General features: G+C 41.8%; 1 protein-coding gene across 1 annotated transcript; it reads left to right on the top strand.

Moving 5' to 3' along the window:
• The first annotated feature begins 525 nt into the window (after nucleotides 1-525).
• On the top strand, nucleotides 526-5,276 carry LOC140402376 (uncharacterized). The gene is made up of 3 exons (XM_072490154.1): nucleotides 526-1,629; nucleotides 1,975-2,099; nucleotides 3,114-5,276. Exons 1-3 carry the CDS (start codon nucleotides 586-588, stop codon nucleotides 4,726-4,728), a joined length of 2,784 nt encoding a protein of 927 aa, XP_072346255.1. The 5' UTR covers nucleotides 526-585; the 3' UTR covers nucleotides 4,729-5,276.
• Nucleotides 5,277-13,718: the final 8,442 nt, after the last annotated feature.

Here is a 13,718-nt window from a genome sequence, read left to right as displayed (position 1 = left end):
AACTCATGTACATTTCGTGACAACATGCAAGCTATCTTACAACGGCTTAAACTTATTAGACTCCGTGCAAGAATTCGTTTTTAAAACCTGAATAATTAATGACGATGCGGATCGTAATTAAACATCTGGGCAAAACGCAAGACATCAGGAATCATCTCACCAGCAAAGTGCCGCGAAATCTGCCCCAGTTTGACTGGCCACGTTTTTCATAATAGCACATTTATTTAAATAGAAAACAACGAACAAAACGTTGCCAGATGCAATTCCTCTCTTAATTGTATGCAAAAAAAGGAATTGTGTGCAAAGAGAATTTAACTCAAAATGCGATCGCTTGTTTTATTTAAGGACCGTCATCTGCATTTATCTGTAACCTGATCTGGTTAAAATAGTTTCTTTTTCCACATGCAAGTGGGGGGGGGGGGGGGGGGGGAGGGGTGGAAAGAGACATCTTCAGCAGATTGGTGAGTGAGACGTCGCTTGACTAAGGTTCCTGCCAAGTTCGCACATTCTGCGGTGTATAAAAGGAGGCGCCTCCTCCCTTCGCCACTGCAGTGGTGCTCTCTTTCCCCCTCTCCTCTCCGCACGATGAGCTACAGTCTGGATACAATGCTGGGCGGCAGCTCTTACCGCAGGGTTTTTGGGGAGTCGCCCCGGACCGCGTCCCGCTCTGCGAGCTCCTTGGCCAGCAGCGGCTTCCACTCGCAGACGTGGTCCCGTGGCCCCGGCACGCAGGTGGCCTCGTACAAGCGGCTGGCGGCCAGCTACGGCTCCCAGCTCACCGCCTCGTCGACCGAGAGCCTGGACTCGGGGCTGCTGAATGGCGACGCGCGCTCCTCCTCCTCCCGCAACGAGAAGGAGCTGCTGCAGACGCTGAACGACCGCTTCGCCACCTACATCGACAAGGTGCGGAGCCTGGAGCTGCAGAACGGCAACTTGGAGGCGGAGGCTGCGTCGCTGCGGCAGCAGCAGGCGGGCAGGTCGGCCATCGGCGAGCTGTACGAGCGGGAGATCAGGGACCTCCGCAGCGTGGCGGTGCAGCTGGGCAGCGACAAGGCGCAGCTGCAGCTGGAGCAGGAACACCTGGAGGAGGACATTCAGCACCTCCGGCAGAGGCACGACGACGAGAACCGGCTGCGGGAGGAGATCGAGGCCAGCGTGCGAGCCCTCAGCAAGTACGCGGAGGACGCCAGCCTGTCCAAGCTGGAGCTGGAGAAGAAGCTGCAGTTCCTCACGGACGAGGCGTCCGCCATGAAGGCCAACCACGACGACGAAGTGCGCGACCTGCTGGACCAAATCCAGGGCTCCCAGATCACCCTGGAGGTGAGGGACTCGCTCAAGTCCGACATTACGGCCGCGCTCCGAGAAATCCGGGCCCAGATGGACGGCCACGCCATCAAGACCAGCAGCCGGACCGAGGAGGTGTTCAAAGTCAAGTTCGAAAAGCTGAACCAGGCCGCCAAGGTCAACACGGACGCCATCCACGCAGCTCAGGATGAAATCCTGGAGTATCGCAGGAATCTGCAGTGCAAGAACACAGAGCTGGAGACGCTGACTGGGACCAAGGACTCACTGGAGAGGCAAATGTTTGAGATGGAGGACAGGCACAATGCAGACCTTTCCAGCTACCAGGTCCTTTTGATATATTTATCTTAGTGACTCAACTATTTTAAAACAATCGGTAAAATAAGCAGTTGAGGGAAAATAAGCTTTTTAAAATTTTTGTTTTAAAAATCGTTTAACTTCTAAAACTGACACTGAGAATGTAATTCATTGGTTTTATACGTTTAACCTCAAGGTTACAAGTTAGTCTGATTAAGTTCAATATCTTAAGAGAGGGATCCGAGTTTTTTTTTGTGAAATTTCCAATTGCACATGTTAATATACTAACAAAGTCTGATCCTGAATTTGTCATAATTGAAAGGTTTTGATGTGCATACATACCCACTTATTTCTGGAACATGTTTCCTGTTACAGGAAGCGGCTCAGCAGCTAGAAAACGATTTGAGAAACATCAAATGGGAAATGGCTTCGCAACTCAGGGAATACCAAGATTTACTCAATGTTAAAATGGCTTTGGATATTGAAATTGCGGCTTACAGGTAATGGTGCGGAGGTCAAGTGCAAAGCGCGTTGTGCTGCGTGAGTGAGTTTGCGGGCGTCCGGTCTAAATGTCAGAGGAAAGGGTGCACAAGGCAATAGCTCATATGTAATGGTTATAGTGGCGTTGTGATAAGAAGACAGACATGAAAAACAGATGTTGCAGAATGGTTGGTAGTTTTGAGTTTTGGGAAACATAAACCATCGTAAAAGAAGGGAAGCAAATCACCGAATTGGAATTTAGACAATTGATCGCACAGAATTAAACAAAAAAAGCTAGAAATGAGAATGAGGTGCGTAAGTGGGCAGTACCGTAGCACACTGGTTAGCACTATTGCTTCACAGGGCCAGGATACTCCCCAGCTGTAGTGCTGATGAATTGGGCTCATAACTAGCCCTCCATGCAAGCTTTACTTGTATGTATATAACTCTACCAAAAAGAGAAATTGTCCAGGTATGTGCTGTCCACAAAAAAAGGACAAAGCTAATCTGACCTATTATCATTCTGTCAGTTGGGACGGCACGGTAGCACAGTTACTTCACAGCACAAGGGTCCTGGGTTTGATTCCGCTTGGATCACTGTCTGTGCCAAGTCTGCATGTTCTCTCCATGCCTGCGTGGGTTTCCTCCGGGTGCTCCGGTTTCCTCCCACAAGTCTCGAAAGACATGCTTGTTAAGTAAATTGGACATTCTGAATTCTCCCTCAGTGTACCCGAACAGGCGTCGGAGTGTGGCGACTAGGGAATTTTCACAGTCTGCCTACTTGTGGCACTAAAAAAAATTATTATTATAAGGAAGATGGGGCGAACTTCTTAATTCCAGCTCCATTTCTGTTTCAGATGCTGACCATCTACCCTATGTTTCTAGCATTTTCCAGTTGCCAGCTGTGCAGTACTCCTTGTCTTTCATTTAACTCTAATGAGTAAATGGTGATTTTGTTAAAAGGACGTAACAGATTTTATGACAACTGTTATTATTGTTAATAATAATCATTATTATTACTTTCTTTTGGAAAGGAAACTACTGGAGGGTGAAGAGTCAAGGTTTATTGGGGCATCTCCCTATGCTTACATAGAAGGCTATCCTAAAGTCCCCACACTACCAAACCATATTAAAACCAAGACTGAAGAAAAAGCCAAACCAGCTGACAAGGAGAAAGAGAGTACAGAAAAGACCATTGCCACAGAAGAAACCGAAGAGACAGAAGAAGAAAACAAAGAGGAGAAGGCCGAAAAGGAAGATGAAAAGGCAGAAGCTGAAGAAGCAGCAGAGGAAGAGACTGAAGAAGCAGAGAAAGGTGACCAAGAGACAAAGTCCGATGAAGAAGCTGCAAAAGAGGAAGACACAAAGACTGAAACAGCCGAGGAAGAAGATAAAGCAAAGTCAGCTGTCGATGAGAAAGCTGAAGAAAAAGTAGAAGTAGAGGAAGAGAAGGTGAAAAAGGAGCAACCAAAAGAAAAGCCAGAAAAAGAATCCACCAAAGACCAAAATGAACCAATCGGCACGGTGGATGAAGTAAAACCGGCTGAACCGAAAACCAAAGGTAAGGCAACAGAGGAGAAAGGAGAAGCAGAAAAGGAGCCAGAAAGTAAAGAAACAGCAAAAGTAGAAAAGAAAAAGGAGCCAGAGAAACCCTCTAAACCAGATGAAGATGAAAAAGAATCAAAAACAACAGCCAAAGCTGAAGAAAAGAAAGACACAAAACCTGAGCCCAAAGGGGAGGAAAAAAAAGACACAAAACCTGAGCCCAAAGCGGAGGAAAAAAAAGACACAAAACCTGAGCCCAAAACTGAAGACAAGGAAGATGCCAAATCAGCGCCTAAAACTGAAGACAAGGAAGATGCCAAATCAGCGCCTAAAGCTGAAGACAAGGAAGATGCCAAATCAGCGCCTAAAACTGAAGACAAGGAAGATGCCAAACCAGCGCCTAAAACTGAAGACAAGGAAGATGCCAAATCAGCGCCTAAAACTGAAGACAAGGAAGATGCCAAACCAGCGCCTAAAACTGAAGACAAGGAAGATGCCAAATCAGCGCCTAAAACTGAAGACAAGGAAGATGCCAAATCAGCGCCTAAAACTGAAGACAAGGAAGATGCCAAATCAGCGCCTAAAACTGAAGACAAGGAAGATGCCAAACCAGCGCCTAAAACTGAAGACAAGGAAGATGCCAAATCAGCGCCCAAAGAGGAACCTAAAGAAAAGAAAGGCTCTTCTATACCCGAGCCTACGCCTCAAGTGAAGATCGAAAAAACAGAACCATCAAAAGAAGAATCAAAAAGTACAAAGATAGAACCAACGACACCAGATCCCACAATAATAGTGAAGGAATCTGAAAAACCAGATGTTAAAGACAAAGTAACAGATAAGGAAAGTAAAAAGGAAACAAAGGATGAGGTAACCGAGACAGTGAAAAAATCAGAAATAATTAAACCTGCCCCAGAATCGACGAAAGATCAACAGGAAAAGGAAGCAGAAAAAGGACAAATTAGCAAGGAGCCCATAAAGGCAAAAGCGTCTGAAGTTAAAGATGAAACTCAAGCTAAGGATGATAAAGAGGGGAAATCAGAGAAGTCTTCCAGTACTAAAGAAGAGGCAAAGACAACAGACAAAACTAAAAAAGCAGATGAATAAAAGGCAGAACGAATGATTTTGTGGAAAGAAAAAAAAATCACCAAAGAAATACTGGCTCAAGGAACAAAGTGAATAATGTAGAAAAAACTGCCACGATAATACTGTACCTTGTTATGAGACAAGGGTTTGGTAAGCAATAGGTGTTCACAAAAGAGGCAGACAAAAGCATTATGGTAACTTATGTAGCAGAATGTGATGTATGCAGAATGCTTACACTTGAAGAGTGTGAATCATTAACCTGCCTCCTTAATAAGTGCATTTAAAATGACTGATAATATGAGGTATATCACCTAAAGATAAAGAGTATTTGCTGACTTATATTAATCAAATAACAGATCAGTCATGAAATGAAGGTAAAAAGCCACATCCTCAATTTAAAATCTGCACCCGAACAAATACTGTTAATTATCACAATGTGCAATATATAAATAAAGAGCTTAACAGATACAATGTGCCTCTGAAGTATGTATCAATAATAATGCTTAGAATATATGTATAATGATTGCACTTTCTTTGAATAAAATGGCAACTTTGTTATAGGAACATCATATTTTCTTAAAATCTGTCATTTGTTTCAATGCTTGTGCGCAGTTCATGCTTTTGTAAGGAACAATTCTTTTTTGCAACAATATTAGGCAAAACATCAAAGTATCACCTGGGGATCAGATTAATCATAGAACAAATTGGTGCCTGCTATAGAGAGGTGGGCGGAGAGAAGAGACTGCGACGGGCAGTACATATAAAATACAGTAATATATTAAAAAGTGTAAGGGCAGCATGGTGGCGCAGTGGGTAGCACTGCTGTCTCACGGCGCCGAGGTCCCAGGTTCGATCCCGGCCCTGGGTCACTGTCCGTGTGGAGTTTGCCTGGGTTTTGCCCCCACAACCCAAAGATGTGCAGGGTAGGTGGATTGGCCACGCTAAATTGCCCCTTAATTGGAAAAAATGAATTGGGTACTCTAAATTTATAAAAAAATATATATTAAGAAGTGAGAAACTCTGAGAATTTATGAGCAAATAATCACCTTTGTTGGGGTGAATATACAATATATTATAATCTTGAGTTGGTATGTTTTTGCACTCCAGTTCATTTGTTATTTTGAATTTTTTTTCAAATTTTTCCAATTAAGGGGCAATTTGGCATGGCCAATACACCTACCTTGCACATCTTTGGGGGTTGTGGGAGTGAGACCCACACAGACACGGGGAGAATGTGCAAACTCCACACGGACAGTGACCCAGGGCCGGGATCGAACCTGTGTCCTTGGTGCAGTGAGGCAGCAGTGCTAATCACTGCGCCACCATGCCGCCCCAGTTCCTTTAAGTGAATGGGTAACCTCAATAGAAACGGTCATGCCTCTAGTACAGCAGACTCTATCGAAACAAGAATCGTATGATGAGAAGGCCTGTAATTTTAATCTAGTCCAGCAGCAGTGTAACCTGTAGAACAAAGCCAGTTGATGGACATAGCATTTACTCTGATTAACCTGGAGTAAGATTAATAGGAGAGTTACTGGTTTATTAAATAATGAAGCAAAATATTAGTTTTCTTGTCAGTTTCACAGATTTAAAAGCAGCAACTCTTTCCAGGTTAATTGTCCAACGAAAGAGCAATGATGAAGTAAATTGACTGAACTGACATTTTGAATATGTCAATCAATATGTGAAGTTTGATTGTCGCAACTGTCTGAATCAAATAAATATAATGGAGATAAGGCCATGTTTGGACATTGAGGAAGCTATTAAGTAACAATATCTCAGCCACAGAAATAAAATGTGCTGCCTGTGTTCCAAGAGGATCAGTGGATAAGTACATTGTGACGTGGCATGTATACAAACAAAGATTCCAGGTTTGAAGTCTATTCCATATTAAGTTTGTCTTGGAGTGTTATAATTAGCCCCAGTGGTCATTGGATAAGGAAAAATAACAGGTTACAGTTCCATCCTCCCAATTGCTATTCATATACCCCTAATCTGAGTGAATGATGATGGCTGAGGCCAGGACTTGATTGAGTTGTGATGGATCACTGTTGAATATCTGCCAATGGTCACTATTCAGGCTCATATTTGGGAAATAACATCTTAGGCAAAATCCGAAATTCTTTTGGTACTTACTGGACTATATCACAGAAAGACGTGCTGCTCTTACAGCTGCAAAACTGATGAAAAAACTAATATTTTCAAGATAAGTAGGATTTAAAATACCAAATATAATTGACGAAACTATGCGTCAAACATCATTACAATGCAAGAATAGTAGGCTGAAGGACAGAGATGAACTAAAAAGGACTAGATTAATATCAAGAAATATAGCTTCAGACTTCAACAGATTACTGAAATACTGATCTAAACTGGGGGACAATGTGGATGTATTGTGATTCATATATACATTTGAAAATTAAATCAATGAGCATGAGGTTTTGAATAATCCCTTTGCCAATTTTCTCCCCTCTATTTTTGTGAAGGGGTTAATTCATTGCTGGGATATTGGTCTACAGGCATTAGCACACTTGACAACTGAACCAAAGGGCCATTATTCATGCATGGATCTTGATAGTGACTACCATAGCCTACACAATCCACTCTACACTGCAGCCCTGGGTGAGATTCTAAAACTCAGCAAATATCAGATTTGAAATTTGTCTGTTTGGCTCTTTCAATATATAAATAAATTGAGCACCATGAGATGAGTGATAATTAGTATCAATATATAGAATACTTCTCCATTTCAGACAACAAAATCTTTCCAGGTCAACATTAGCACAGGGAAATAATGTATTCAGTCCGTTCCATCATGATTTCAAACATAAAGGACTGCCTTCTACCAGACCATTTTCTCATACCCATAATGTGTTTGCTTTTCTGAGGTGTCTAACTTGTACCCAACCTTCTGATGTTGTTATCTGTCCTTCCTACTCAAAGGACGTAGAGACCTGTAAAACACATACAGCCCCTAAAAGTCCAGATTTTAGCAATGATATAAAAGTAGGTGGTTAGCACTGCTGCTTCGCAGCTTCAGGGACCCGGGTTCAATTCCAGCTTCGGGTGACTGTGTAGAGTTTGCACTTTCTCCCCATGTCTGTGTGGGTTCTCTCCAGGTGCTCTGGTTTCCTCCCACAGTCCAAAGATGTGCAGGTTAAGGTTAGGTGGATAGGCAATGCAAAACTGCCCCTTAGTGTTCAAAAGATTAGCTAGGGTTGCGGGGTTAGGGTGAAGGTGTAGGCTTGAGTAGGGTGCTCTTTCCAAGGGCTGGTGCAGACTCGATGGACCAAATGACCTCCTGTACTGTCTAGATTCTATGATTCCATGTTCAGAAACTGGACTAATTTTGTAAAAAAAATCAACCTCATCAGCATTGCAAACTCAATATCTGACTCAAATGGCTTAATGATAATAGCAAGGTTTGTATATTGATTGAAAAATCCACAAGAATGTAGTTAGCTCCAATACTGTTGACAACACAGTAGTTACTGATTTTCCATAAAATGTCAAATTTTCAGATTGTTTCCCTTAGGATATAAGTAGAAACAAAATAAAGCAATGATTAAGTATATTGTGATGGGCCAGGATTTAGAGAACACCAAAGTATATCATGGAGTTCACCTGACCCACAACTTTTTATAGATTTTGGTTATGGGGAGCACAAGGGCCCACTTTACAGGTGTGATGCAACAGAGAACTAAAAGTATTTTAAAATAAAAACAATGTTTATTCTATGAATCCAGTTAACATTTCATAAACACACAGTGAAGATTTTATCAACTACCAACCCTGATAACACCCCAAAAAGATACAGTACTCTATAGGTAACCCGTAGTAACTTCCCTGACAAAATCCATCAGCCAAAAACACTTTTAAAGAAAGACAATAGGTTTGCATTCCTTACCGAAACAGGTATTACTTGAAGTCATCAAGTGATCTGGAGACATTCTTTATCATGCAGAGAGAGAGACCAAACATACATCTGCTTTGTTTGAATGCAGCTCTCCAACTGAAAGCAAAACTAAAACACAGAGCCAAAAAGAGCTTCCAGCTCAAAACGAGAGCAGAGGCAGTGTTCAGCTCCACCCACACAATGACATCACCGCAGCCCCTTGAGAAGACAAACATTTCTTAAAGTGACATTCACATGACAATATACAATACCCCTTACCAACAATTCATAATCAAATAGGACAAGAATAGAAAATTTAGCAGTATTAACCTATATTTAGTTCAGAGATGATGCAGCTCTTTACATTCTGACCATATCAAAGTGTTCTGAAAATAATAGATAACTCATTTTCCCAAATCTCATTTTCTTAAAGGCCCAGTCTGAGAACACCATGGAAATGCATTCAAAAGGAACTGGGTTCAGACGATAAAACCAATTTTTGTTTGCACATCTATAGCCAGTAAAGAAGATGAGCTTTCATCTCATTCGTCAGGGTGATTTCAAGGCAATATTCCAGAAGTGTAAAAACATTGCCCTAAGTCATCGCTCTTTCCAATCCCTTGGATGGTAACTTCAGGCTCATTTGTGTACAAGACGACTAAAACACAAGAAGTATAATTCCATTAAACCAAGAAAAGAATACATCTAGAAATAATTAAGTAAGAATTATAGGATGATTCTAAATGAGCTATTGTCATGAGGTTCCATCTTTCAGATGTAATTAGGTCTTATTGGAGTGCATGAAAATCCAAACTATTCCTGTACTTGCACATCAGTAAAAATAAAATGAATATATATCCAAAAACTACCAAGATGCAATGATCCTGCTACCAGACATATTCCAGGCACAATATAACACATGACGTTGACAAGAAGGTGGATCTAGAATAAAGAACAAAGAAAAGTACAGCACAGGAACAGGCCTTTCAACCCTCCAAGCCTGTGCCGACCATGCTGCCCATCGGAACTAAAATCTTCTACACTTCAGGGGTCCCTATCCCTCTATTCCCATCCTATTCATGTATTTGTCAAGATGCCCCTTAAACGTCACTATCGTCTCTGCTTCCACCACCTCTTCCAGCAGCGAGGTCCAGGCAGCCACTACGCGCTGTGTAAAAAACCTGCCTCGTAGATCTCTAAACCTTGCCACTCGCACCATAAACCTATGCCCCCTAGTAATTGACCCCTCTACCCTGGGAAAAGGTCTCTGACTATCCACTCTGTCTATGCCCCCCATAATTTTGTAGACCTCTATAGGTCGCCCCTCAACCTCCTTCGTTCCAGTGAGAACAAACCAAGTGTATTCAACCTCTCCTCATAGTTAATGCCCTCCATACCAGGCAACATCCTGGTAAATCTCTTCTGCATCTTCTCTAAAGCCTCTGCATCCTTCTGGTAGTGTGGCAACCAGAATTGAACACTATACTCCAAGTGTGGCCTAACTAAGGTTCTATACAGCTGCAACATGACTTGACAATTTTTATACTCAATGCCCCAGCCAATGAAGGCAAGCATGCCATATGCCTTCTTGACTACCTTCTCCACCTGTGTTGCCTCTTTCATTGACCTGTGGATCTGTGCACCTAGATCTCTCTGACTGTCAGTACTCGAGGGTTCTGCAATTCACTGTATACTCCCTACATGTATTAGACTTTCCAAAATGCATTACCCCACATTTGCCCGGATTAAACGCCATCTGCCATTTCTCCACCCAAGTCTCCAAACGATCTAAATCCTGCTGTATCCTCTGACAGTCCTCATCGCTATCCACAATTCCACCAACCTTTGTGTCGTCTGCAAACTTACTAATCAGACCAGTTACACTTTCCTCCAAATCATTTATATACACTACGAACAGCAAAGGTCCTAGTAGTGAACACCACTAGTCACAGCCCTCCAATCAGAAACGCACCCTTCCATTGATACTCTCTGCCTTCTATGACCTAGCCAGTTCTGTATCCATCTTGCCAGCTCACCTCTGATCCAGTGTGACTTCACCTTTTGTACTAGTCTGCCATGAGGGACCTTGTCAAAGGCCTTACTGAAGTCCATATAGAAAACATCCACTGCCCTACCTGCATCAATCATCTTTCTGACCTATTCGAAAAACTCTATCAAGTTAGTGAGACACGACCTCCCCTTCACAAAACTGTGCTGCCTCTCGCTAATACGTCCACTTGCTTCCAAATGGGAGTATGTCCTATATCGAAGAATTCTCTCCAGTAATTTCCCTGCCACTGACGTAAGGCTCACCAGCCTGTAGTTCCCTGGATTATCCTTGCTACCCTTCTTAAACAATCTAATCTTTTAAAGTCTGTAAGCTCCCACTTAAATATACTGAACTCCGAAGCAGCAACCTGTATCTTCCTCTACAGAAACACGGGTGTATATCCTAGTTTGAGTACAACAAATTTCTTTGTCCTTGCTTTTAACTTCAGTGGTTCAATTTTAATAATCAACCCACCTCTATAAGATTAGATACGCAACAGACTTTTACAGGTTAACCAATTGCTTGATTTGTGATCATTGAAAGCTGCTATGACAATCATGATATTCAATATGGATTGTTTCTTCAGCAATAAGCAACGCTGGTCAGGTCATATTTATTTTGTGTTTCTAGTTGCTTTGAAAAGCTGGTTGATGGCCTTATATTTCCACATTAGGCCGAGTGGGTTGCTCCCATAATGGTGTCAGATAGGAAACTCCAAAATTTTGATAATCTACTGATGAAAGAATGATGCATCTCTGCAAGTTGGATTGATGTGCGATTTCGAGAGAAGTTCGGAGAGGGTGGTATTCCGTTACATCACTGTTCTGGTCATTCTTGGCAGCAGATGTGTCATGTAAGAGTACCTTTGAGAAATGGATGTTTAAGCAATGTACCTTTAAGAAATGGAGCTGATCATATTACTGAAATGATGTCAGAGGGTGAGGGGAGCTGAGCTCACTTCTGCTTTTTTGAGTTTCAGTTTGAGAATGCAGCTGGGACTGTCTGTGTGTTTTGCTGTGAGCTGCAGGAAGAAACACAGAGCTGGTCTGTTGATTTCTGCAATCCAATGACGATGAATATATTGAATGTAACCTAATGTGCTCCTATTTTTGAAGGTTTGAAGTTTTTTTGGATGTTTAAAGGAACAGTTTGAAGGATTATTTAGTGTTGTAGTCTTTTGGGGTTATCTTTGAAGTAATGGGTGTTAAGATATTCAATGTTTGTTTTAAAAGGGTTCACTTGAGTTCATAGAATAAACATTGTTTTGTTTTTAAAACCACTTGTCGATTTCTGCTGTATCACACCTGGAGAGTACGCTGTGTGCTCCCCACACCACAATCTAGTAAAAGTTGTGGGTCGGTTGAACTCCATGAAACACTTTGGGGTTCTGTAAACCCGGACCCATAACAATTGGGGGTTCGAGGGGGATAAAAGTCTATCAATTGGATTGGCTTAACAAAATTAAAGACAGTGAGGGGTGAGCATATTGTGGTTGCTTTTCAGGTGTGGTATTTTAGTTTAAGTGGGGAGTGTGTTGTGGACAATGGCTCTTTCAGAGGCTCAGAATTTTTGGGGGGTGGACACGGTAACATGCAATACCGTACGGGCAGAGACTAAAAGCAGACTGTGAGATTTGGCAAAAAGCATTGCAGTTAACATTGCCTGGCAAAATACGAAAAGATGAGGTACTTACCGCGGTAGCTGAGCATTTAAATTTGCCTGAGATACATTCTGACTCATTAGAAATGGCAAAGCTCCAGTTGCAGATTAAGCAATTTGAACAGGAAAAATAATTAAAGCAGCTTGAATATGCAATGAGAGAAAAAGAAAAGGAGAGAGAAGAAAGAAACAAAGAAAGAGATAGAGATAGAGAGGAAAAAGAAAAGGAGAGAGAAGACAGAAACAAAGAAAGAGATAGAGAGGAAAGGGAAAGAGAGAGAGAGTTTGAACTTCATAAAATGGCTATGAAACATGAAAATCAGTTAAAATTGGCAGACGCAAAGGGAAACATACAGTTAGATGAGATTGATGAGGATAATGAGACAGTGTCATTGTCGAAGACATGCTGGGGATCTATTTAAATATGTCCAAGCATTGCCAAGGTTTGATGAGAAGATAGCTAAACAAATAAAATGGCCACAGGACATGTGAGTATTACTGATTCAAACAAAGCTGGTAGGTAAAGCTAGTGAAGTGTTTGCATCACTACCGGAGGAGGTATCTGAAACGTATGAAGAGCTGAAAAAAATCCATCTTAACTGCATATGAGCTAGTGCCTGAAGCTTACAGACAAAGGTTTAGAAATTTAAGGAAAGAATTTGGTCAAACATACATGGAGTTTGAAAGGCTCAAACAGAGTAATTATGATAGGTGGATAAGGGCTTTGAAAATAGACCAAACGTATGAAGCTCTCAGAGAAATTATACTTTTGGAGGAGTTTAAAAATTCAATTCTTGATGTAGTGAGAACTCACATGGAAGAGCAGAGGGTTAAAACTGTGAGATTAGCAGCAGAAATGGCAGATGATTCTGAATTAGTTCATAAATCAAAGCTTGGTTTCCAACATCAGTTTCAGCCGGTGAGGGATAGAAAATGGGGACATGAGAAATACTCAAGTGGTAAAGGTAAAGGTGATCTGATGGGAGATAATAAAGAGAGTGTACCTCAGATTAAAAAAGAAATCCAGGAGGGTGGAAGAGAAATGAAAAGTTTCAAATGTTTTCACTGTAATAAACTAGGCCATGTAAAGTCACAGTGTTGGTGGTTGAAGAAAAACACTGGGAAGGCTGATGCGGTAAAACAGGATAAGACAGTGGAGTTTGTCAGAATGGTGAAGGAAAGCCCAAGGGAAGTGAAGGAGGTGCAAACGATTGTACAGCCTGTTCAAGAAGTAATTGATAAGAAGGTGCCAGATGTCTTTAAAGAATTTATTTGTGTGGGTAAAGTTTACTCATGTGTATCAGAAGGAGCAGGTAAAGAAGTCACAATTTTAAGAGATACAGGAGCTAGTCAATCTTTAATGGTAAGAGATGAGGAATTATGTAGTTTGGGAAGAATGTTGCCAGA

This window comes from Scyliorhinus torazame, chromosome 1 (genome assembly GCF_047496885.1).
Source record: "Scyliorhinus torazame isolate Kashiwa2021f chromosome 1, sScyTor2.1, whole genome shotgun sequence".
Taxonomy (NCBI): Eukaryota; Metazoa; Chordata; class Chondrichthyes; order Carcharhiniformes; family Scyliorhinidae; genus Scyliorhinus; species Scyliorhinus torazame.
Note: the sequence above shows the minus strand (reverse complement) of the source record. Positions and strands in the feature narration are given on the sequence as shown.

What these genes read in the sequence shown, in the direction of transcription:
- LOC140402376 (XM_072490154.1), top strand. Translation starts at nt 586, where the DNA reads ATGAGCTACAGTCTGGATACAATGCTGGGCGGCAGCTCTTACCGCAGG. An exon ending in CAGACCTTTCCAGCTACCAG is followed by an intron (nt 1,630 to 1,974) that starts GTCCTTTTGATA and finishes TTCCTGTTACAG; the next exon opens with GAAGCGGCTCAGCAGCTAGA. An exon ending in ATTGAAATTGCGGCTTACAG is followed by an intron (nt 2,100 to 3,113) that starts GTAATGGTGCGG and finishes TCTTTTGGAAAG; the next exon opens with GAAACTACTGGAGGGTGAAG.